General features: G+C 53.1%; 8 protein-coding genes across 8 annotated transcripts; 7 read left to right on the forward strand and 1 right to left on the reverse strand.

The window, feature by feature from the left end:
- Positions 1 to 1,120: 1,120 nt before the first annotated feature.
- Positions 1,121 to 5,077, forward strand: BBA_02106 (copper amine oxidase; the record flags this gene model as incomplete). Its single annotated transcript, XM_008597203.1, has 6 exons — positions 1,121 to 1,156; positions 1,369 to 1,800; positions 1,856 to 3,370; positions 3,970 to 4,081; positions 4,159 to 4,696; positions 4,759 to 5,077. The coding sequence occupies 6 exons, from the start codon at positions 1,121 to 1,123 to the stop codon at positions 5,075 to 5,077; spliced, it is 2,952 nt and encodes a 983-aa protein (XP_008595425.1).
- Positions 5,078 to 5,938: 861 nt separating this feature from the next.
- Positions 5,939 to 6,538, forward strand: BBA_02107 (uncharacterized protein; the record flags this gene model as incomplete). Its single annotated transcript, XM_008597204.1, has 2 exons — positions 5,939 to 6,077; positions 6,231 to 6,538. 2 exons carry the CDS (start codon positions 5,939 to 5,941, stop codon positions 6,536 to 6,538), a joined length of 447 nt encoding a protein of 148 aa, XP_008595426.1.
- A 1,547-nt stretch (positions 6,539 to 8,085) lies between these two features.
- Positions 8,086 to 10,110, forward strand: BBA_02108 (autophagy protein Atg22; the record flags this gene model as incomplete). Its single annotated transcript, XM_008597205.1, has 2 exons — positions 8,086 to 8,360; positions 8,550 to 10,110. The coding sequence occupies 2 exons, from the start codon at positions 8,086 to 8,088 to the stop codon at positions 10,108 to 10,110; spliced, it is 1,836 nt and encodes a 611-aa protein (XP_008595427.1).
- Positions 10,111 to 11,693: 1,583 nt separating this feature from the next.
- On the forward strand, positions 11,694 to 13,164 carry BBA_02109 (BAH domain-containing protein; the record flags this gene model as incomplete). Its single annotated transcript, XM_008597206.1, has 4 exons — positions 11,694 to 11,979; positions 12,055 to 12,339; positions 12,391 to 12,518; positions 12,568 to 13,164. The coding sequence occupies 4 exons, from the start codon at positions 11,694 to 11,696 to the stop codon at positions 13,162 to 13,164; spliced, it is 1,296 nt and encodes a 431-aa protein (XP_008595428.1).
- A 450-nt stretch (positions 13,165 to 13,614) lies between these two features.
- On the forward strand, positions 13,615 to 14,700 carry BBA_02110 (F-actin capping protein; the record flags this gene model as incomplete). Its single annotated transcript, XM_008597207.1, has 3 exons — positions 13,615 to 13,646; positions 13,744 to 14,186; positions 14,273 to 14,700. The coding sequence occupies 3 exons, from the start codon at positions 13,615 to 13,617 to the stop codon at positions 14,698 to 14,700; spliced, it is 903 nt and encodes a 300-aa protein (XP_008595429.1).
- Positions 14,701 to 18,688: 3,988 nt separating this feature from the next.
- Positions 18,689 to 19,907, forward strand: BBA_02111 (NAD dependent epimerase/dehydratase; the record flags this gene model as incomplete). The annotated part of the gene is made up of 2 exons (XM_008597208.1): positions 18,689 to 18,893; positions 18,982 to 19,907. The coding sequence occupies 2 exons, from the start codon at positions 18,689 to 18,691 to the stop codon at positions 19,905 to 19,907; spliced, it is 1,131 nt and encodes a 376-aa protein (XP_008595430.1).
- Positions 19,908 to 20,670: 763 nt separating this feature from the next.
- BBA_02112 (LCCL domain-containing protein) lies at positions 20,671 to 21,354 on the forward strand (the record flags this gene model as incomplete). Its single annotated transcript, XM_008597209.1, has 1 exon — positions 20,671 to 21,354. The coding sequence occupies one exon, from the start codon at positions 20,671 to 20,673 to the stop codon at positions 21,352 to 21,354; it is 684 nt and encodes a 227-aa protein (XP_008595431.1).
- Positions 21,355 to 21,623: 269 nt separating this feature from the next.
- On the reverse strand, positions 21,624 to 22,359 carry BBA_02113 (cystathionine beta-synthase, putative; the record flags this gene model as incomplete). The annotated part of the gene is made up of 2 exons (XM_008597210.1): positions 21,624 to 22,097; positions 22,297 to 22,359. 2 exons carry the CDS (start codon positions 22,357 to 22,359, stop codon positions 21,624 to 21,626), a joined length of 537 nt encoding a protein of 178 aa, XP_008595432.1.
- Between the last annotated feature and the right edge of the window lie 590 nt (positions 22,360 to 22,949).

The following is a 22,949-nucleotide window of genomic DNA, read 5'->3' on the forward strand; positions in this document are numbered from 1 at the left end:
TCAGGATAATGGTTCTTTGCGTTATGCTCGGCATGGTCTAGTTGTTTGCTTATTCACGGCGAACGCTAGGTAGACTTGGGCACGTTTGAGCCTCTCTCTATGATCATTTAATCCCGGTAGTCTGAAGCTTCAAGTAACACCTCGTCAACTTCTCCGTGGTTATGTCTGCTTGGAGGGAGATGGACATTCTTGATGCAGGTGAGAGACGGGAGAGCAAACTCAGAGCTTAGCATACATTTTGTCTCATTATTCTCTCTCAGAATCCGCCGCTCTGTTTACCCGTTTTACGTGAATAGTTTCGACTACACCGCTAGTCACCGCTGGATCATGAATTACACCACGAGCAGTGTGGCTTGAACGTAGACAAGGCAATACTAACTATATATTTTATACTTCAAAGCCCAATGTAAGTTGTATATCTGCCCATCCGCTAGATATGTGCCTGATTCACGGGTGCTTGAATACAAACAGAGCCACGCGACGTACAGGGCCTGTTTATTTGTAGGACGCAACGCTTGGAAGCAATGTGACGAGTGTGTGAAGGATCGATTTTGTAGCCATGCAAAGAGAAATCACAGCGGAATCAATTCAACATAATTTTAAACACAATCAGCGCTTCAAGACTACTCGTGTCTCGTTTTATACACTATACCAGAGTAGCTAGAATGTTTGCTACCCTAGCTTCGCTTTTGTCCATTTTCCATAGTTATGCTAATCCCGAATGGCTCGTCAGACTACTAATATAGTCTACAAAGAAAATATAAAAAACTAAGTACAAGAAAGTAAAATAGAAGTTTTATTATATATACAATAAAGAATATTGGGTTCAACGCTACCAACCTTGAAGAAAGTTGCAGTTATCGGCTGGCAGTGCCAACAAAGCTATTCAGTAAGAGAAAAGAGTGGCGTGGGGAACTCGGAGAATGTCATCAATCAAGTAGCCTTTACTAATTATTGGCACAGAAACATAGTACATGTTGCGCGACTGCGCGCCCTACGGCGGTACATGACGCCCCGGGTGATATACTAGCCTTTGGAGGAAACTATCCGCGCCTGACCCCACGCAATCATGTATCCTAGTGTTGCTGAATGTTGACTGAGCTCTGCGTGCAGTGTGTCAATGCAGTACTTTATCCTCCAGCAGATATATTTATCTGTTTGTTCTCGCAACTTTCACAGTTACATTGAAATCACCACTACCGTCATACTCTTTCAGTCACTCTTCTGCTGCTCTGCTCTTTGCAATGGCTGCCGCCGCGCCTCATCCGTTCAACCCTCTAACGCCAGAAGAGATTTCTCGGGCATGTGCACGACGCATTTCTTTGACTTGTAAAAAAAAGAGACAGACATGTACTAACATTCAATTAGGCGTCAAAGGCTGTCAGACCTCACTTTGGCGGCCAAGAGCCCAATTTTCGTGTCGTGACGCTGCTCGAGCCCCCCAAAAAGCAAATGATCTTGTACCTGGAACAGGAACATCTAGGACAGCCAATCACCGAGGTTCCGACTCGATTGGCCCGCGTCGAAGTAATTGTCAAGGGCAGTCGTGACGAAAACCAGTTGTTTGAGCTCACCGTGGACCTCGACAGCGACAAGGTCGTTCAGAAACAGCACCACAAGGGCAAACATTCTTACATTGACTCGGACTACATGCAGGCAGTGGAAAAGGCCTGCCTCGCCGACGACAATGTTCAAGCAGAAATTAGCACACTCAAGCTACCCCCCGAGGCGACCGTGGTCGTAGAGGCCTGGGCGTACGCCACCGATGGCATGAATGACATGACGGAGCGACTGACAATGGTGAGCAGCCCAATTTGCCCTTGACGAAAACTCAAGTACTGACTGTTCGATGCAGTGCTGGTTCTACATGCGCTTTTCGGACAATGCCGACGCCAACTACTATGCCTATCCGCTTGACGTTTGCGCCGAAGTCTCAGAGAGCCTGCAAGTCACCAAGATTTACCGCCTGCCTGCCAAGCCGAGCGAACGAATTCACCAAGAAAAGCGGCCGTATGACCGCCGCAAGATGCATTCCACCGCCGCGAGCGAGTATCATCCCAATCTGCGCCCAAGTCCAAGAACAACCACGAAGCCGTACCAGGTCGTCCAGCCGAACGGGCCGTCCTTTCGCATCGAGGGCAACCACCTGGAGTGGGAGAAATGGAGCTTTCGAGTCGGCTTCAACTACCGCGAGGGCCTGACGCTGCACGACATTCGTTTTGACGGGCGCAGCCTCTTTTACCGCTTGTCGCTGAGCGAAATGTTTGTCCCGTACGGTGACCCTCGCGCCCCGTATGCCCGCAAGGCCGCGTTTGACCTTGGCAACGATGGTGCTGGCATCAACGCCAACAATCTCCGGCTTGGATGCGATTGCCTGGGCACCATTGCGTATTTCGATGCCCATCATAATACGCCGGCGGGTGAGCCCATGAAGCTGCCAAATGTTGTGTGCTGCCATGAGCAGGATGATGGCATATTGTGGAAGCATACCAACTTTCGTACCAAGAACCCCGTGGTTGCGCGCTCCCGGATCCTGGTGCTACAGACCATCATTACCGTCAGCAACTACGAATACATTTTCGCGTGGCATTTTGGGCAGGATGCTTCCATCGTGTACGAGATCCGAGCGACGGGTATTTTGTCCACTGTCCCAATAGACTTGGACGTGGAAGAAAAAGTCCCGTACGGCACCGTCGTGGCACCAGGCGTCCTCGCACCCTATCACCAGCATCTGTTTAGCTTGCGCATCGATCCTGCCATTGACGGACACACAAACTCCCTTGTCGTTGAGGAATCCACGCCTCTCCCCATCAATGACCCAGCCGTGCACAACCCCTTCGGCATCGGCTACGTGACCGAGCAAAAGACTATCGAAGAAGAGGGCGGCTTCGATCTCGATTTTACCAAGAACCGTGTCTTCAAATTCGTCAACGAGAGCAAGATCAACCCCATCACCGGAACACCCGTCGGATTCAAGCTGCTGCCGTTTTACAGCCAAAACTTGCTCTCGCACCCGTCGTCATTCCACGCCAAGCGCTCCGAATTTGGCGACCACGCCGTCTGGGTCAGCCGCTACCAGGACGCGGACCTCTTCCCGGCGGGCAAGTACACCATGCAGTCGACGGGCGGCGACGGACTGGCGTCGACCATTGCCCGGCGCAGGGAGACGCACACCGCAGAGTCCGTTCGCGACCAGGATATAGTCATCTGGCACACGTTTGGATCGACGCACAACCCGCGCATAGAGGACTGGCCCGTGATGCCGAGTGAGAAGCTTATGGTTGGGCTGAAGCCAGTCAACTTTTTCTCAGGGAATCCGGGATTGGATGTTGCTCCATCGACGCAGGACAAGAATAAGAGTGTTTTGTACGTGGGTCGATGAGATGAAAAGGAGTTGATGCATTTGAAGATAATGTCATCACATGCTAGAGCGAATGTTTCCATGCCGTTTGTTACATGCGGGAATAGCACAATGGCTTGTTTCAGTCTAGAAGCATCTGCATTGCGGTTGCAATACCAATCGAATCATATATGAGCTGCTCTAGGGTGATGGCGTGTCGGTGCCAAAGTAGTGCGACTAGTTGACCGCTGTCGCGTGCCAACAACCGGATGGGCTGGCCGACGGTCATTGGCAAATCTTGCCGTCAATGTCGGCCAAATGATGGTCGATTGATTTGAAATACAATCAGGTACCAGCTGAAATTCGTATACTCCGTACTGAATCAGCAATGAAGCAGTTATCAAAGGATGAGTGTCAAGATCAGAACCCCGCACTGAATGGGGCAGGCGGTGGCAATCAAGGCGACCAAAGGCAAGCTCCGAAGGCGGCAAAATAAGCCGGTTCTAGAAGATCCCATCCCACCACCACCACCACCTTTAACCAGACACTCGCCAAGTAACAACTGCCAAGACCTACGAAGGATTCGAGCTAGAAAGTTGGAAAACAGCGCATCCTCACGATATACATAGTACGCAATGGCGGAAAAGTGTGTGCACCAGGGCTGCGGCAAGCTCTTCACCGACGCCACTGCAGAGTGCAAATACCACCCTGGGCCGCCCGTCTTCCACGAGGGACAGAAGGGTAAGCATTTTCTTTTGAGCACCAGCAGTTTTGGGGGATAATATGGAGGGAGACTTGGAAGCTAATGATGCAACAAGGATGGAAGTGCTGCAAGCCTCGCGTCCTTACGTTTGACGAGTTCATGGCCATCCCCCCGTGCACAGTCGGTGTGCACTCGACGACGGACAAGCCGCCCGAGGTGGAGGAGAATAAGCCCAAGGAAGATGACGCCGCGCTGGCCCAAAAGATTGCTGAGCTGTCTGCCGGTCCGCGGCGCACGCCCATCCCCACGGCACAGGCGCACGCCCCAACGCCGCCGCCGCCGCCCGAGTCCGAGTCCGACGACCCGACGCTCGCGATCCCGGACGGCGCTACCTGCCGCCGGCGCACGTGCGGCAAGACATATACCAAAGGCGCGGCGCGCGAGGGCGAGTCGTGCGTGTACCACCCGGGCGCACCCATCTTTCACGAGGGCAGCAAGGGCTACAGCTGCTGCAAGCGGCGCGTGCTCGAATTTGACCAATTCATGAAGATTGAGGGCTGCGCAAGCAAGGATCGCCATCTGTTTATCGGCAGCGGCAAAAAGAACAAGGGTGGTAGCGGCAGCAGCGGCGAGGAGAAGCTAGAGACGGTCCGGTAAGACCATTTTTTCTCCCCGCTTCAATTTTGAAGGATGGTGGCTAACGCGTAGCTTGTAGACACGACTTTTACCAAACACCGGCAAACGTGATTGCGTCATTCTTTCTCAAGAAGATCAACAAGGAGGCGGCCAAGGTCGAGTTCAGGGACAAAGTGGTCGCGCTGGACCTGGTGACGACGGACGCGCCGCCGAAGCGGTACACGGCCGAGGTGCCGCTCTACGGCGCCATTGACCCGGTAAAGTCGACGCACAAGATCCTGGGCACCAAGCTCGAGGTGACCCTAGCCAAGGCGGACGGCGCATCGTGGCCGGTGCTGCGCGGAGACGAGGCGCTGACGGGCGAGATATTGCAGGTTGGCAGGGCTGGCAGGGCGTAAAAGGACGGGCAAGACAGACGATGGGAGTAAACGGCATTGACATGATTTTGACGTTGTTCTTTGGGGCGCAAGAGTAGAATTTGTAAAGACGAGACGGGTATTCTGTTTTAAATCACACACAAGCATAGAGAGGAGGGAAGTTGGGGATGCAGGGGGCTTTCATTCAATTCAATGCATTTTGCCCTCGGAAAACGGGGCCAAGTTTCTAATTGTAGCGTGAGGACCTTGTTGGCATATAATAGTGCGACTTTTGACCGCACAAGGCGGTATTTGAAGCAACGCGCTCATTGACGAATGCGAGATCGGGCTGAAGCCGTCAGCCAAGACAACCCTCGCAAAGGTGCTGTGCCAAGTACTACTTTTCGAGCAGTCGCCAACGAATGTATGAATCCGACTCGCATGTGATGATGTGACGACATGGCTCGGTCGCAACCCCACCACAAGCGATAAGCATGTTGGGCGATTCACTAGAAAACTACTAACTAAATAATTCCCACTAATAAACTAATATTAACTAACGTTAGTAGTTAGCTCAAAGTGGCCTTATCTGCCTGCTCCAGCAAGCCACGGGCAGCTATGAATGGGCGATAAACGGCGAGGCTTTTCGTAATCTTATCACCAAGAAAGCTGAGCTCGTAGTGTGTCCGAAAATGGGCTTTCTTGGCTTTTGCGCTCGATTGTTGCTGGTGCGGTAGGTTACCGTAGGTATTGAATAAAAGTCTAATGCCCCCCGCCTTCTTGGCGCAAGCAACAAAGTTATTATAAGCTTCTAGGCTCGCCTTTGAAGTATTCCTCTTGAATCACCCTCCCCCCCCTCGGCTCTATCCAACGAGAAAAAGAAAGAGAAACAAGGGCACAGCAATGACGGTCGAAGTTTCGCATGGGCGCGGCGGCGCGGGTAACATTAACCCAGACGACACGAAGTACGTCGACGGTGAAGTGGTGCGCGAAGGCGTCATTGGTAGCCACAACGACGGAGTCTACAGCGCCGGTCGCGGAGGTACGTTTTCCTCTTCCTTGTCTCACTTCTCTTTCTGCTTTGCCCGACGAAAAAAATTCCAATGGCAATATCAAAAGAATTCAGCGAAAGGAAAGAAAGATTCAATACGTTATAAGTCGAGTTGCTCACTTTTTTTTCTTTTTTTCTTTCAAGGCGCTGGCAACATTGCCGATAGGGGCCATCCGGCGACGGAGCGCAAGGATCGCGACTTGATCCCCGAGGCGGCGATTCGACATAGCACCGACACGAGCGACTACCACACGGGACGGGGCGGCGCCGGCAACGAGCATCACACGGGCGGCAGCGGGCACGCGCATTATGACAATAATAAGCACAAGGACAAGGGAGGTCACGGAGACGGCGGCGGCGGCGGCACGCAGCAAGCGGCCAAAGACGGTGCGGCGCCAGTAGGCCTGGCGGACAAGCTCAAGCAAAAGTTGTTTGGGGCGTTTAACAAATGAGAAATGTGTTGAGGTTAGGCTGCGGCCGGTGAGATGATTTTTGGTGTATTTTGTTTCAAATTTAGGGAATTGGGTTACAGTGCTCAATTGTTACAAAAGTGTAAAGTTCCTCGCTGCCTCTGTGTATACCGATGGTGCGTTGCCGAGTACAGTGTCTTTGCCTGAAATAGTGAGCAGCCCGCGGACAAAAGTTGGGCTTTTTGAGATGGAAGCCTTGCCAGGGCAGTTGTCTTTCTGCACACAAATTTTACACCAGTTCAAATCAACAGCAAAAGGGCAAACAACATCTTTGAGCTGCATGTCAAGTTACATCCGAGTGCTCCAGGGTACACTGACACACAGTCTTTGTCGGAAGCATTAACATGATGCCAGTTGACCGACGGCTATCCATCATTAAGCGGCGCTCAGTGGCCAACATGGTCGAGTACACTACCGTGACTAAGGTACCTCAGGTAGGTAGTTGTCACTTTGCAGGCCTTCAAGCTGGCTCGCCACTGCTGGCACATCAAACACTGCCTTGATCAGCCTCGAGTCCAGGCTCCACTAAATTTACACAAAGCTAGCCAGATCGCCAACGAAGCGGGGGATGATGAGACGAGTGACCAGACAGATAAGTAGCCACATCCTGCCATACTGGACTGGTAGCAGACAAGGCTGGCGGAAATACACCACTTTGTTCACCAAGACTGCTGTAGACGAGTCAGTGGCGCATTGCATGTTGGTAGTCGATGTTTGCCCGTTCATCTGGCTCTCCCACCCCCCGCAGACTTTCATCACCACCCCGTTGTTGCCTTGCCTGTGAATGCAAAAAACAAAGCTCATGACCGCCGGCTGGACCCATCACCAGGTCAGTTGACGACAGGGTCTCGCTGCCAATGCCGCTCGGGAGCCCGTATCTGGCGTAGCATCGTGCCAGGATGGGCCGCTGTGTGGGCGCTTTTGGCGCCCCAAGTGGTCCCCCCATGGCGCAGTTTGAGTGCCCATTGCCTCATTGTGCAGCTCGACAGAGCCCGCGTTTGTTGCGTAGGTAGGTCGGATACCAAGTAACTACCTAGTTAACTATTATTGCAAGGGATGGCTTGCAGGTCGGTCGAGCGCGCGCCCCTCTCTGAGCTAGTCGGGATGATGCAAAAGCTGAAATGTGACAAGCTAGTTGATCAAGTATTTGTAGAGCTGGCTTCCCCTTGTCATCAAGGCTCGCCTCGCTTCCCTGTTGCTGATGCATTCTTGCACAGAAGGGATCGTGTGAGCTCGCTCCGCTGCAGGGGGCGTACATGTCTTCATCTCCATGCCTGCGCCACCATCATACCTATTCCCTTTGCGCGGCACGCTGGGTAGATGTGACGGGGTTACAATACCGTCGGGCTGTTAATTTATGCAGCACCAAGTCTGCATCTGCAAATCGCATGCGTCGACCAGTGAACACCAATTTTATTTCAGGCAGCTCAGCTTGTCGCAACAAGACATTGGCCGCGAATCACGTGTAGGCGGCAGCTGAGCACCCGCCGACCCCGGACCACACGGGACACGCAGCGCCGCTCGCAGCCATGCCGCCAAACGCGTCTCGCCCCAGCCTGGCTGACCGACGACTTCTGTCCAGCATCTCCGTCGCCTCCAAGCACTCCCGCCTCTCCTTTGCCACCTCGTCCTTTGAAGCAGACGATGAGCGCTCGTCTTCCAACGCAAGCATGAGCTCTGACGAAAGCGACCCCCGGACACCACCGCCCGGCGGCCTTGTTCCCCACTACGCTGGGCACGACGCCCGGCCAACCAGCCGCAAGGAGATTCACGGCTGGTACATATACGCATTCGCCGCCGAGGTGTATGTCATTTGCGGAATAGGCACGTTTTTTTCCTATTTTTTCCTTTTTTTTTTGGCGTCCTTTTTCACTCAGCGAGGTTGATTATTGTAATTTCTGACCGACTTAGGCTCATTTATCCCCATCTTGCTGGAGTCGCTGGCGCGTGAAAATGGTGTTCTCATGTCGGATCCAACCATACCTTGCGGCAGCAGCGACAGCAAAAATAAAGACGACGGCCAGTGTGTCGTCTATGTCCTCGGACTTGTCATAAACACCGCCAGCTTCGCCATGTACACTTTTTCCGTCAGCGTCCTAGCACAAGCCCTCCTGGTGGTCAGCATCAGCTGCGCCGCCGATCACGGCAGTTATCGAAAAAAGATGCTTCTCGCGTTTGCTTGGATCGGCAGCATTTGCGTCATGGGCTTCCTATTCATCAACAAATCGCTATACCTTCTCGGCGCCATACTCACCATCATCTCAAATACGTCATTCGGAGCATCCTTTGTCTTGCTCAACTCGTTTTTGCCGCTGCTCGTTCGCAACCATCCGACGCTACTTGCAGCCAACGCGCCTGCCACGCCCGAGTTTACCGATTCCGCTTTAGGGTCGTCACAATGGCAGGATTCCGCAGACGACTTGGCCAACTCGACATCTGCGCTTCTACCCGACGAAGCCGCGACGAGGGACGGGTCCAAACCGCGGCCGACTCACGCAGAAATTACGTCGCAAGAGCTCAAGCTATCCACCACAATCTCCTCAAAGGGAATTGGCATCGGCTACCTCGCCGCCTTGTTTGTTCAATGCCTCGCTATTGTAATAATTATTGCCATGAAAAATACGACTTGGTCACAGCGGGTGGCATTGTTTGTCGTAGGCTGTTGGTGGACCATCTTCACCATCCCAGCCGCGCTGTGGCTTCGACCACGACCTGGCCCGCCACTGACCATTCATGGTCGCTCCGAAGGCATTTCTTGGATATCATATCTTGTATACTCTTGGAAATCTCTCTTCGAAACAGTGCGTGTTGCGCGCCGACTTCGCGACATTGTGCTTTTCTTGGCGGGCTGGTTTCTTCTGTCCGATGCCATTGCGACAACCTCCTCCACTGCCATCCTATTTGCCAAAACACAGCTCCACATGAAACCCTGGGCGCTAGGCATGATCAACGTAATTTCGACAGCCTCGGGTGTGTTCGGCGCCTTTGGCTGGTCGTGGGTCTCCAATTTCTTCGGCCTCAAGCCGCACCAGACCATTCTCGTCTGCATCTGCCTCTTTGAGCTCATCCCCATCTACGGCCTCATGGGCTATCTGCCATTTGTCCAGCGCTGGGGCGTTCTCGGCTTGCAGCAACCATGGGAAATGTACCCTCTCGCTGCCGTCTACGGCCTCGTCCTCGGCGGTCTCGGCGCCTACTGCCGCTCCCTCTACGGCGAGCTGATACCGCCTGGCTTTGAGGCGGCCTTCTACGCGCTCTACGCCATCACCGACAAGGGATCCAGTATTTTCGGGCCGACGATTGTGGGTCGCATCATTGACAAGACGGGCAGCATCCGGCCTGCGTTTTGGTTTTTGGGTGCAATTGTCGCGCTGCCGGCGCCGCTGATTTGGATGATCAACGTTGAGCGCGGCAAGCTCGATGCCGGCAGAGTCGCGCAAGCGTTGGAAGGAGTTGTGGCGGATACACATTCAGAGGAGGGAGGCGACGAGGAGAGACATGCCATACTCGGGCATGACGAGGAGCGCGACTCGGAAGAGACGGCAAGATGTTAAAGATGCGCTTTCTATTTTGTATAAAAGAATATGTACATGCCAGTGCATATATGGCGCCGTGGGAAACATTTTGAATTGGGAGACTGCGTTGCTAACATTTGATATGTTATCACTGTTGGCCCGGCGGGGTGTGTCGCTCATGGTAGACTCTTCCAGGCGTGCTCGGAAATTCAAGACCAGCAGCAGAGACGTGGTCATGTCAAGTTTCAACTAGCCCTATGGGGAAGAATACCCAGTAATTCTGCGCGGCTAGATCCTGGGTGAGAGGTACATCATACGATATTAACGGAGGCAGCATGAACAAGACCCAAAACGTTAATACTTTGACTCAGGGCTGTAACATGGATAAGAAAAAAAAAAGACTTTGAAGAGAAGTCTGAAACAAAAGAGAGAAAACTGCACGTATAATAATTATAGGATAAATACTTAACCGCAGTGTGAAAGTGAGATTTGTCTATCATTAGCAAGACACTGGACTGGGTACGGTTTCACAGCACGGGCACAGCACCTGGGGGACAAAACAGACCGTCGATGAGCCTCAACACCTGCCATGGGGACCGTCACTCGCCTCACTAGACTAGGGGTTTAAAATTATGAGATAAATACTAATAAATTCCTTAGCTACTAAATTGTAGATATATTGGTCTGAAAATTACATCTCGGATTATATACGAAGATGATTGCTGCTAGACGAAGTGAGCCTTCTGGCGCGGTCTGTTTTGTCCCCGCGGGACAGTTGATCCTGGGAAGGTGGGTGTGTCGCACGTGTAAGCTGCTTGGCAGTCCGGCATCTACGTAGACACTTGCACGAGGTCTCCACTGTAATTTCAGCGGACTGGCCCCTCCCGGTGTGGGGCGGACGGGCTCGGCTGCCTGCCTAATGGCTGCACTAATCTCAGCTATGCACTTTTTACTATCAGTACTGGGTAAAAGCTATGCTATTACAGTGGTCCTCTGGAAATTCTGAGCAAATCAACTCATGACCGACATGCAAAATTCGGTCTTGACTGGAATCCTTCAAGGTCAAAGAGGAGACAATATCGCGCTATTGGCATCGAGCATATTATTATCGGCACTGTTGGCCCTTGTCGGCACGTTTATTTGGGTGGCTGCCGACCAGCCACGAATCAGCCACTGCAGACGCCACAGCTGCGGGAGCTGGAGCTGCCCCCTCCAAATTTCAGGCACTGCTGACTATTTGCGTTCGGCGCAACGTCGCTCATCCCTCACTCACACTTTCCTGCCACACTGCAACGGGCTGCCTGAAGCTTGTTTCTACACATTTATGAGTTTGGCGCAGTTCTGGCCTTGGCCAAGTCGCTCACGGCACTACATTTCTATCCCGTACATATATCGTTCTCTTACAGCTCTAGGCCTGTAGCGGCTATCTGCGCGCCGCAACCACGCCGTTTTCTGTGGCGCGACACCCTTCCCCGACGGACGTGTTTTCATCCCCGTTGTCACTTTGCGAAACGACATACCATCGCGCTTGTGCAACCTCGATCGACCATATATATATATTTATTTGCCGCCAGAGGCTCAACCCTCCCAACACAGCACCCGCTTCATCACCTATCGCAACCATGAGCTCCAAATCAAAGAAGCGCTCACGCGCAACCGTCGAGGACAGGCGTGCCGACTGTCCCTTTGTGGCCACCACGGTACCGACACCGACCCCACGAGACGAAAAGGGCCACAAGGAAGCAAAGAGACGCAAGGGCGACAAGGCCGGCGGCGATAAGCCCTTCTTCCAGATATCGCCGTTTGAGCCGGCCGGCAAATTTCGCTCGCGCGAATCTATGGATACCCACTACCACATTAACGAGCGCAAGAGATGGACGGAAATGACAAAATACATGAGCTTCGTCTGTAGGTTTCTTGCTTGGGCGCGGATTGCTGAGGGCTTCTTGTGGTACTCGTACTGACCCGACCCCACCCAAATAGTAAGCGGCACCAAGTACTACAGCGACCAGTTTATTTTTGTGGCAAACGACGATGCCCTCGAACGCCAAAAGTCGGGCAAGCTACACAAAGAGCAAATCGGGCCAGGCGACTTTTGGGTGGCACGCATCCTCGAGATAAGAGCCTCTGATGAGCACCACGTTTACGCCAGAGTATTTTGGATGTACTCTCCGGACGAGCTGCCAGCAGCCACCGTGTCGGGCAAAAAGACGCCCGCTGGTCGGCAGCCACATCATGGAATCAATGAACTCATTGCTTCAAATCATAGTAAGTTTATTTTGCGTCTTCGACCGACAAAGCCTAATCAAGACAATCTAGTGGATATCATCAACGTCATGAGCGTGGTCCAACACGCTCGTGTCAACCAGTGGATCGAGTCAGACGATGAAACACAGGACGCCATGTATTGGCGACAAGCCTTGGAGTGCCAGACGATGCAGCTTTCAGTATGTCATGGAAACCGACCACACTATAATGCCCATTAACAGCGTCTAGACCATTGATCTGGTATGCCGTTGCCAAACGCCCGCCAATCCCGACAAAACCCTTGTAGGGTGCACGAATGGCGACTGCGGAAAATGGCTGCACCTCGAATGCCTGCGCGAAGATGTGCTCAAACGGGTCTATGACCGCCTGGGCACCGACAAGCCCCATATCCCCGAACCACCGGCCGTTAAGAAGGAAGAGGAAGATGCTGTCAAGAGAGAGTCGCCACAAGAGCCGCTAAGTCCGCCCAAGGTAGAGGATGAACAGCCACAAGCCACGATTGCTGTCCACGAAGATGCCATTACCGATGCGGTCGTCAAGCAGTCAGACGAGGACACGCCGAAGCCAGCGGGGCCGACGGCCCCAACAGCACAGTCACCCCCGCCGGAGAGACCGCCTGATAACAAAAGTCTTGTCAGGAAAAAGACGGCCAAAAGGCGCCTGCCAAGCTCTCAACATTGGCTTGAGAGTTTTAAGGCTGACTTGCGCATGAATAACGGGCCCATGGTGTGGGAAATAAATGACCTACGACAAGACGTGACTCGTGGGAGCAAGACCTGGACCGAGCCCGCAATTTGTTTACTTTGCAACCACACGATTGAATAATTTTGGGACAAGAATGTTGAAAAACAGTGTCGGGGTCTATTTGAAGCAATTTTGGGATGAGCAGAACAAGGCCATGTGTTTTATACTTAAATATCAGTAGGGGCAGCAGACGGGACTATTCTTTTGATGGGATTTTAAAAGCGGGTTACGGGATATTGCTTGACTATTTACTGGTGTTAGGCGACCAAGGAGCTACAACGAATCGATTACTTTTGGAAGCAAAAAATTGCAAAGCTGGTTCACGGCTCTCATGTTTACATGTGCTACTGTCTAGCAGCTAGGTGTGACGAGCCATGTCCGCGCCGGTACGTCATCTTGGGATTGACGCGGGGGTGGCATCGCACGCGCCCGCCCCACCCTCGGACAGCTCTCACCCCTCTTCAACCAACTTGGCGAACCTGGAACCTACACATCCAACGGGCGTGCACATACACATAACACCCTTTCGCCATGGCAGAAGTCGACCCTTTCGATTCGGCACTGTAAGCAGCCACTGTCATACATACAATGCATCTTGCCCTCTCCCCCCCTCCCATCACCTCCTCCCTCCCCGCTGCCCGCGCTGACCTCTGAAACCAGGGACCTGCTCCGCCGCCTCAACCCCAAGCACACCTCGGAGCACCTCGCCGCCATTATCTCCCTTGCGCCGGACCTGACTGAGGATTTGCTCTCGTCGGTCGATCAGCCGCTGACGGTGCGCCGCTGCAAGCAGACGGGCCGCGACTACCTCTTGTGCGACTACAACCGCGACGGGGACAGCTACCGCTCGCCGTGGTCGAATCAATTTGATCCACCGCTGGATGGCGCGGCGGGAGGCGTCGGCGGCACGGGCGGTGTTGGGCCAGGTGGAAGCGAGGGCGCGGGCGAAGGCGCGATTCCGAGCGAGAGGGTGAGGAAGATGGAGATCAAGGCAAATGAGGCGTTTGACGTGTACAGGGAGCTGTACTACGAAGGGGGTGTGAGCAGCGTGTATTTCTGGAACCTGGATGATGGTTTCGCTGGCGTTGTGCTTTTGAAAAAGTGTACGTTTCTCTTTTCTGCGTCTTTTTTCGATTTTGATCTGTGCAACACAACTTGGGAGACTAACTTTGTTTGTTGCTGCGAACAGCGTCACCACCCGGCGGATCCTCGGACGGCGTCTGGGACTCGATTCACGTCTTTGAGGCGATTGAGCGCGGCCGCACCACGCACTACAAGCTCACCTCGACCGTCATCCTCTCCCTCGCCACCGCCTCGCCCTCCTCTTCCACGACGACGACGACGACGGGGGCGGCGCTTGCGGGCGAACTCGATCTCTCGGGCAATATGACGCGCCAAGTTGAGCAGGACCTGCCCGTCGACGCAGACGAGAGCCACATTGCCAACGTCGGCCGGCTCGTCGAGGACATGGAGCTCAAGATGCGCAACCTCTTGCAAGAGGTGTACTTTGGCAAGGCCAGGGACGTGGTGGGCGACCTGCGCAGCGTGGGGAGCCTCAGCGATGGCGCGCGGGATCGGGAAACGCAGCGAGAGATTATTGGGAGCATGCGGAGATGATGGAAGAGGGAGGGAGAGAGGGAGAGGGAGAGGAAGAGCGGGGGCGCCGCAGAAAAGAGGGAGAGTTGGGGGTATGGAGCGCAAGAGAGAGAAAAGGCGGATATGTATGACAAGATGCATCTGGTGCGGCGTGGCTCTCAGGGTAGCTGTGATGGTCTAGATCCAAGTTACAATACAGCATTGTCGATTTCGTTATGCGACCGCGGCCTACGAGGCTCCTCGTCGGGTGTAAGACATGTTGCAGAAGAATGAGCCAACCACATGCTGACCGCTTCAGAGTATTACATGCCATTCGGGGGTGGCTTTGCACTTTACGGATAAGAGCTGCGTGACAAGTCCTTTTGTCCATTGTCTTGCTTGATGGATGAGCACCTGACGCGCATTTTTGTGTGTTGTTTTTATATTTGAGCTGACGTAGCCATCGAAACTACGTCAAAGACCACTCACGCCCGCACTACACAGGAAGCGAAGTGACAAAAACTGCCAGCCATCTCTTGGGTAAAGCAGGACGAGAGCCGAGATGGGGTTGGGAGCTGGGGGGACCCTGGATCTCTTCTCGGGGCCGACATGGCCAAACAACAACGACGATGACGACGGCAACAGAGACAACGCAAGTGATCTATCGCGCCGTACGGGCCACTGGAACTACAGAGGAAAGGGGGGAACAATTCACGCGGGAGCGACCCTGAACGGCTACAATGGTGAGCCATTGGGACGAACCGAGGCCGGCGCCATTACCGAAGTGAGAGGTTATTTTTACCAAGGCGAACAACAAACCTAAATAAGTATTTGCGTTTTTTTTTTCTTTTGTTCTCTTGTCCCTCCCTCGCTTCTCGGCCGGGGGGGAGATTACTGAGTCTTCGATTGCCAAGCCACGCCGGACAAGCACTGACAAGCGGCCGTTGGAAAAAGGAGGGGAAAAGAAAACGGCTTTTTCTTTTGCAAGGTACAGGGGCAAAGAAATCGTGCAGCGGCGTTGTGCATGTCTCGGATCAGAGTACGGGTCCGTACTCCGTAGAAGAAAACAGACAGGCAGACAGTCAGTCAGTCAAACACTGTAAATGGCTGGGGCGGAGAGACAACATTTGCAACATTGTCGCAGAGACGTCGCCGAACAGCAGCGGAGGGTTTGTTGTCTGATCGTGACAGCTCCCGATTACAATCTCTCATGTCGTATTCGTACGCTGCCAATCATGAGGGCTGTTTGGTCAGGAGGGTGTGTTAATTTACCACAACTTGTTGCAAATGTTGCCATTTATTAATAATGATTCTTTTTTTGTCGTGGAACGAGGCTCCGCCCCTTTGCATGTAAGCAGCAGCAGCCGTGTTTTAGTTTGTCGGAGTTGGTGGTGGTAGTGGCTGCGCGCACGGGTCGCAGCGGCCAAAAGAGACGTGTGTGCAGCCCATTCATTGCTTGCAAGGCAGGGAGTGGTCTTGCGATGATGATGATGATGATGATGATGATGATGATGATGATGATGATGAAGCTACTGAGACGGAGAGACACTGAGGCTAGCTGGCTGCGGCTGAGCTATTCTTGGGTTGACTGTCTGACGGCAACGTGTGACTGAAACCGACTTGCTGAACAGAAACAAAATCAAGAAGCAAAAAAATCAAATAAAGAATGAGCAAATTAAAAAAAAAAAAAGAAAAGAAGGTGTTGAAGCCGTGTCATCTTTCGCCACAGCATCCTTCTAGAACGGCGGATCGAAGGGGGGGCGGCTGTGGTGGGTGTGGTACCTGCAGCGCAGACATTGGAACCTCGAAGACGATGAGGGTGTGGTGCAGGGCTTGCCGTAGGATGGGGCCACGGCACGCAGTGCGTAACCAGTCGGGAAGCTGATGTTGGGACGGCTGCATTTCTCATCGTGTCATCATCTCAGACCTGCATGCCGGTGCGGCCAAGAAAAAGTGCGGAGGTGGTCGGAGAGGAAGAGATAGATGCGATGCGGATGCCCACCATGGCTGGGCAGATTCTGGCTTGTGCGGCAGAGCTGCAGAGCTGGGTGATGGCGGGACGACTCCATTTCGGCTACGGCGGATCATGAAATCTATAGGTGGATGTGTATATAGGCGAGTGGTCTTCTATTATCCATTATTGGGCCGAGAGAAAATGAGTCGACGCGCAATACAAGGTTGCTCCGAGATGGGTAGTTTGCGGCATGTTCCAGGGACATTATTGGTAGCCCGGGTATGAAAGAATAAAAAGAAGAAGGCAAATCTCTGAATATCTGATCATGTCTGTCTGCTTTAGGAGGTGCGCCACACTGCATGCTGCAAGCTGCAATGCGCGTACAGATTGCAGCAGGAGTCGACGAGTCCGGACAGGGCTACATATGAGCATGCACGAGATGCGAGACAATTAAAAAAAATCAAAAAAAGTAAAACAAAGACCCCTGTCCTGCGACAAAAGCCGCTCACCGACACGAGCCTGAACTTTTGCAGCTTGGGCGGCGTTTGGTGGGGGGGAGGAGTAGAGTTTTAAAGAGGGGCATGAGCTATGTGTGCTGAAGGAGAAGAATGATTCAATAATGAATGGTTGCCCAAAAGCGCAAAGCGATGGAAAAAGAAGAAGAAAATTCAATGGAAACAAGGATATCATAAAAAAAGATGGACCTGGTGACTTGCCCAGCTCAACGGGTAGAGGCAGCGGCCCGCCTTTGGCTTAGCGGAGACGTTGGGCTTTAATCTCCCGGGCTGCTGCCTTCCTTACCTATGTACCAGTACAGAATGACCATTGTCGTCATTTCATAGTGGTACTGGTGTTACGCAAGCTGGGCGGAAAAGGAGGGGTAAAAAAAAAAATTGAATAAAAAGAAAAAGAAAAAGATGAGAAATGAGGATGAGCAGACAACTTGCGCCCGTCTATTATAGATAGTTAGGCTAAATGGAGAGCCAGTCTTGGGGCGCGTGGGGTGTCGTCGAGGGTGCTGTAAACAAGTTGTACAAGCGTCGTGACTGGCCGGCGAAGGCTGCAGAGACGAGGTTTATTACCTTTGTACCTACATTCAGTGGGTCCAAGGTAATTCAAGAGCAAATCACCACCAAATCCCATTGCTGCTGGTTACCTACAGAGTAACTAGAGGCGAGCTGTGCAAGTCGGCTGATGCTTCATCCCCATCTCTAACTCCCTTGCACCACCACCACCACTATCACCGACCGACAGGGATCCCCTCCCGCTCCATGTCGCACAGCTACCACCGCCACCTGCAACCTCCCTGCCCCCCCTCTCTCTGCTTGCACGACAAGGAAATAAAAACTGCTTGTCCTTGTCGTCTTGTGTGCTCAGATTCACCAGCCAGTCATCTGGTGAGTGGTGACCCGTCCGGTAATCTGTCAGGCTGCTGGGGGGAGCCCCGAACCGCACTTGCACCTCTTGCACCGTCATAATAACCCGCTGGTCTGCCCCTCCTTCCTCTCTCGTTCCGCCCACGCATCCTCCCCTCCTGAGTGAGTCCTCAGCCAAACCTCGACAGCATCCCGTCTCACCTCTACCTACCTGCTTCCTCCACTTGCAAGCAACCCTCCTGCATCCCCTGCATCCTCTGCAGCTTTTGCATCCCTTGCAGACAGACCGCACACCATCTTCGACACCATCTACAGATTACCCTCTGCCCGTATATCAACAGGGCTCCGTTTTCTTTGCGACGCCCCAATCAACACTACCATTTACAACCACCAGCCATCTGGCAACTGTCATTCACATCTCTTGCGCCAAAATCTCTAGCCGCATCTTCCCAAAATAGCCTCGATCCTTTGAGTCGACCTGATACTATTTTACCAGCACGCGCGCCCCGTTTCCAATTCGTCCTCAAGCTTTCCAAACGAGTACGCCGCGCCAAAACCCTTTCGTTTCACTTGTGGGCAGACTAGCTCCTTGCTCCACGACTCTTGTCTGCTTTGAAAGGGCCTCCTGCATACTCCAACTGCCTGCTACAAACGCTTCCCACAACAGCCAAACAGCCAAAAACCGCACAACGCCCACGACATGGCAGACGCCAAGCCTTCCGTCCTCATTGTAGGGGGCATGGGCTATCTCGGTCGTTTCCTCGCTCTTCACATCAACAAGAATAAACTGGCTTCTCAAGTGCGCCTCGTCGACAAGGTATTGCCTCAGCTAGCCTGGCTGGCTCCTGAGTTTTCTGAAGCTTGCTCTAAGGACAAGTTCATGCAGGCAGATGCAAGCAAGCCCGGTAAGCTCTGCACCACCCTTTGCCCGTGTGCTACCTAGCCTACGCGCGCCTACCCGCTATACAACGCTAACACTCATTGTCCTCACAGACGGTCTCGCCAGGATATTCAATCGCACCGATGGAAAGGAATGGGACTATGTATTCAACTGCGGTGGCGAAACGAGATACTCGCAAGAAGACGAGGTGTACAAGCTACGATCCCTGAACCTCTCGGTTGAGCTCGGCAAGGAGGCCGCCAAGCGCAAAGTCAAGGTCTTTGTTGAGCTCAGCACTGGCATGGTGTATAAATCCGACTCGGCGCCCAGCAAAGAGACGGATAAGCTCAAACCCTGGAGCAAAATTGCCATATACAAGCTGCAGGCCGAAGAGGAGCTGGCCAAGATTGAACATCTCAACCTCGCCATTGTCCGACTTCCACACGTCTACGGCCCTTATGCCTTGCAATGGGTCGCCACGGCCCTGTCCATGGCCCGCGTTTACAAGCATCTCGGGGAAGAAATGAAGTGGCTCTGGACAAAGGACCTCCGCACAAATACTGTCCATGTCGTCGATGCCACTCGAGCTCTTTGGGATATCGCGGCTTGGTATGATGCCGGTAAAAAGAATTGGAACGAAACTGAAATGGGCAAGGTGCCCATCTTCAACGTTGTCGATAAGTCGGCCACAACACAGGGTACCATGGCCGAGATCATTGGAGATATTTTCGAAATTAAGACCGGATTCCAAGGTCAATTAGTAAGCTCATTCGCTCGCCTGAATCTGGACAGTGTTGTCGACGAAGTCAACGAGGAGGTGCTCGGACCCTGGGCACATCTGCTCAATGAGGCAGGCATTACTCGTACAGGACCTCTGACGCCATTCATGGAAAAGGAACTTCTGAAGGATACGGACCTGAGCATGGATGGAAGCAGATTAGACAAGTTGCTGGGCTTCACATACGAGAAACCCAAAATTACCAAGGCACTGGTGGAGGAAGTGATTGAGAGCTACAAGAAGATGAACTGGTGGCCTTAGGGGCTGCCACGTATGGCACAAGTCAATTTAGCGGCATATTGTTTGCGTACTTTGGGGAATGAAGCATGATAGCTGTCGACATATGAAGAATGAAGGTATGTTGGGACTTGCAGTTACTGTTCTAGCAGTGGGGTGATGAGCATGGCTGCCTTGTATAATTAGAAATATCCCGAGTCTAGGTAGCAAGCCAACTACGAGCGCTTTGCATGAAAAGAGAATCCACACGTTGCTAGAGTGTTTGTGCTTGGAAAGTGGAGAGTGATTAGAGGAATTTCGTTGTCTGGGACGAGAACTAAATGGCTGGAGCTGGAGGGATAGTCATGTCGGAGAGTCGAATGGATTGAGATGAAGGAACGAGCCGAGGCCTAGCTTGGCAAAAGGCCACGGGAGCTTGACGTCGCCCCTCTGCGGGCAAGAGGGGGAGTGAGGGGGGAAGAAGCTAGCGGCGCGGGGTTCCTCACCTTTTGGTGTGCACTTGTGACTAAAAAGATGGAAACGATCTTTTTGTTTCATCAAAGTCATCAGAGTCACAGTTTCATCTCCTCGTTCCTTATCTTATATCATAGACCAAGTCCCCATCCCCTTGTTCCTTCTCTTACGCACACTTTCTTCAACAGCTAGATCTCGTGCTTCGGAAGGGTATATATCATTCAGCCTTGTTTCTTGGTGATAGCTCGAGTACACCGTGCAGTCTGACCCCTGCCGGAACCTCATAGCTTCCTCTACCGCCAGCTTCTCAGAAGTCAGACATTGCCTCGCCACCATGGCCGCTCCTCCTGAAAAGACGACCAAGAACCTCACCGGCAAGTGGAACGTGGTGCGTCTCTCTTTTTCTTTTTGCCCTGCTTCCCTCGTTCTCCCCAAAATGTTTTGTCCACTTGAGTTCTGTTTACTGACCGAACCCATTTTCCTTTTTGTTTCCCCCGCTACGCAGAACTACACCTACTCTGACTCGAGCGAGCCGGGCCTCATCATCCAAGGCATCAGCTACCTTGTGCGCAAGGGTATCCTGGCGGCGACGCTGAGCCTCGAGACGAACCAGTACGAGGCCGCGCCGAGCCCCCCCAACGAGGACGAGCCGCCGTGCTGGCACATTGACATTGTACAGTCGGCGTCGGGCATGGGCACCGAGGAGCGGCGCTGCCTGGATAACACGTTTCGGCATCACTCGGACTGGCTGTTTGGCAACGTGCGCGGGCGGTCGAGGTGGGTGAGCGTCGAGGACATTGAGGATGCGTATTTAAAGGGGGGGTGGCTGGTGGAGGGTGAGAGCGGCAGCAAGGAGTTGATTGAGAGCCATGCAGAGTCGGAGGATTACGGGTGGACGGCGGATCAGATCTGGGGGTTCCAGGAGGTGGATGGGGAGAGGCGTCATTGTCGCAATATTGTCATTACAAAGGGGGATCAGCGCGCCGAGTTTAGATTTGTGTATGACTATGAGGAGTAGAGGCAAGGATTGGGAGGCGGTTGATGCGTTGGCGAGGACAAGATTTTGGCTTCGTGGCACGATTCCATGTGAGGGCAAGTCATTGCGTGACGCCAATGATAGAGATGGCAGATGCGGGTATCATGCCCCTATTGCTCTTTCTTCATGCTATATACATTCCTAGTAATCAGACCTTTTCCCGTTTTTACAGGCTTGTTTTCCTCCTACGTTGCCACTTGCCCCTTCAAGAAACTCTTCCTCCCCAACAGTCCAACATTAACCAGCCAGCCTCATGCGGGCCGTCTCTTGACAAACTCTTCCAAGTCCTGCACCGTTGCCACCCCCAGCACGAACCTCCTATTCTCGTCCGTCACCACCGCAAACTCTTGCGCCCACTCGCCGCCCCCTTCTTTCCCCCCGTCCTTTTCGCCGGCGCCGGCGCCGGCGCCGTCGCCGCCGTCGCCCCGGAAAAACGCCTCGAGCTCCTCCAGCGGTGTCTGCATGGTAATGACGCGGTACGCGCGCCCCTTTCGCTGAAACCGCGTCATGGCGGCCGACAGGGGGTCTTGAGGCTGCACGCTGCCGGCGTCGAGCTGCGCCTGCAGATGCGGCATGGCAATGTAGCCGAGGAGAGCGCGCGTGGACGCGTCGACGACGGTGAGGTGCGTGTAGTCGCGCTCAAAGGCGGAGAGGAGCGCGTCGGAGACGCTGTCGTCCGGGGTGAGGGAGAGGGCGGCGGGGGGATCGAGATCTTCGACGGTGGCCTGGGTAGTTGTGTGTCTTGTGTGTGAGTAGACTGAAGGTTACTGTGGAAAGAGAGAGTAAAAAGAAAAAGTAAGAGAGCGCGCCGGACGCATGGCCCCGTGGTTTGGAGGTCATGGCCGCCGCAGGGCTGGGGTTGGGGGTTGGGAGTTGGGATTGGGGGGGGGACGATGTTTTTTTTTTTTCTTTCTTGTGACGTACCCCACGATACCGCGCCGCCCAAGGCGACGAGAATTGGCTATTGGTGGCGGCTTGTGAAGCCATGGCGGCTATATGTGTGCGGAGAGAGAGAGGGACAGAGAAAGCTGTCGGACGGGGGAAGAAGCGTAGAAGATGCTTTGGCCGAGCCGGTCGAATTGAGGGGCAAGAGGGAATAAGTTGGAAAATCGTCCCCCACCAACTGTCGCAAGCGTCTGAGGTCATGTAGAACGCCATTTTCTCCACCTTTGACTCAAGAAAAAAGAATTATATATAGCTGTACTCTTAAGAGAAGGAAAAGTAGTAAAATAGATACAGTAGTAAACTTCTTCAATATGTGATAAAATATTGAATTTGCTCAATCATGATCAAACTATATTCTAATACTTTATATTTCTGCTCAATCAATCACCTGTTAAAGCTTGAACTAGCTACTAGACTAGATGACTGGTACGACAAATTCCTTAAAAAGACTGCCCAGCAAAATGACGAAAAAACCACAAAAGACCACTGATGAATCAATTCATGTAAAGCACCCCGCTGTATTTGCCCAAATAATCTGGTCAGCCCTAGTTAGAGAATTGTCCGGCCGGCACCACTGCACAGCTCTTCTCGGGGGCGGTCGGAGCTTATGCGGGCCTGTCCGGCGCTCCTCG

The sequence above is a fragment of the Beauveria bassiana genome (genome assembly GCF_000280675.1).
Source record: "Beauveria bassiana ARSEF 2860 unplaced genomic scaffold BBA_S00004, whole genome shotgun sequence".
Lineage (NCBI taxonomy): Eukaryota > Fungi > Ascomycota > Sordariomycetes > Hypocreales > Cordycipitaceae > Beauveria > Beauveria bassiana.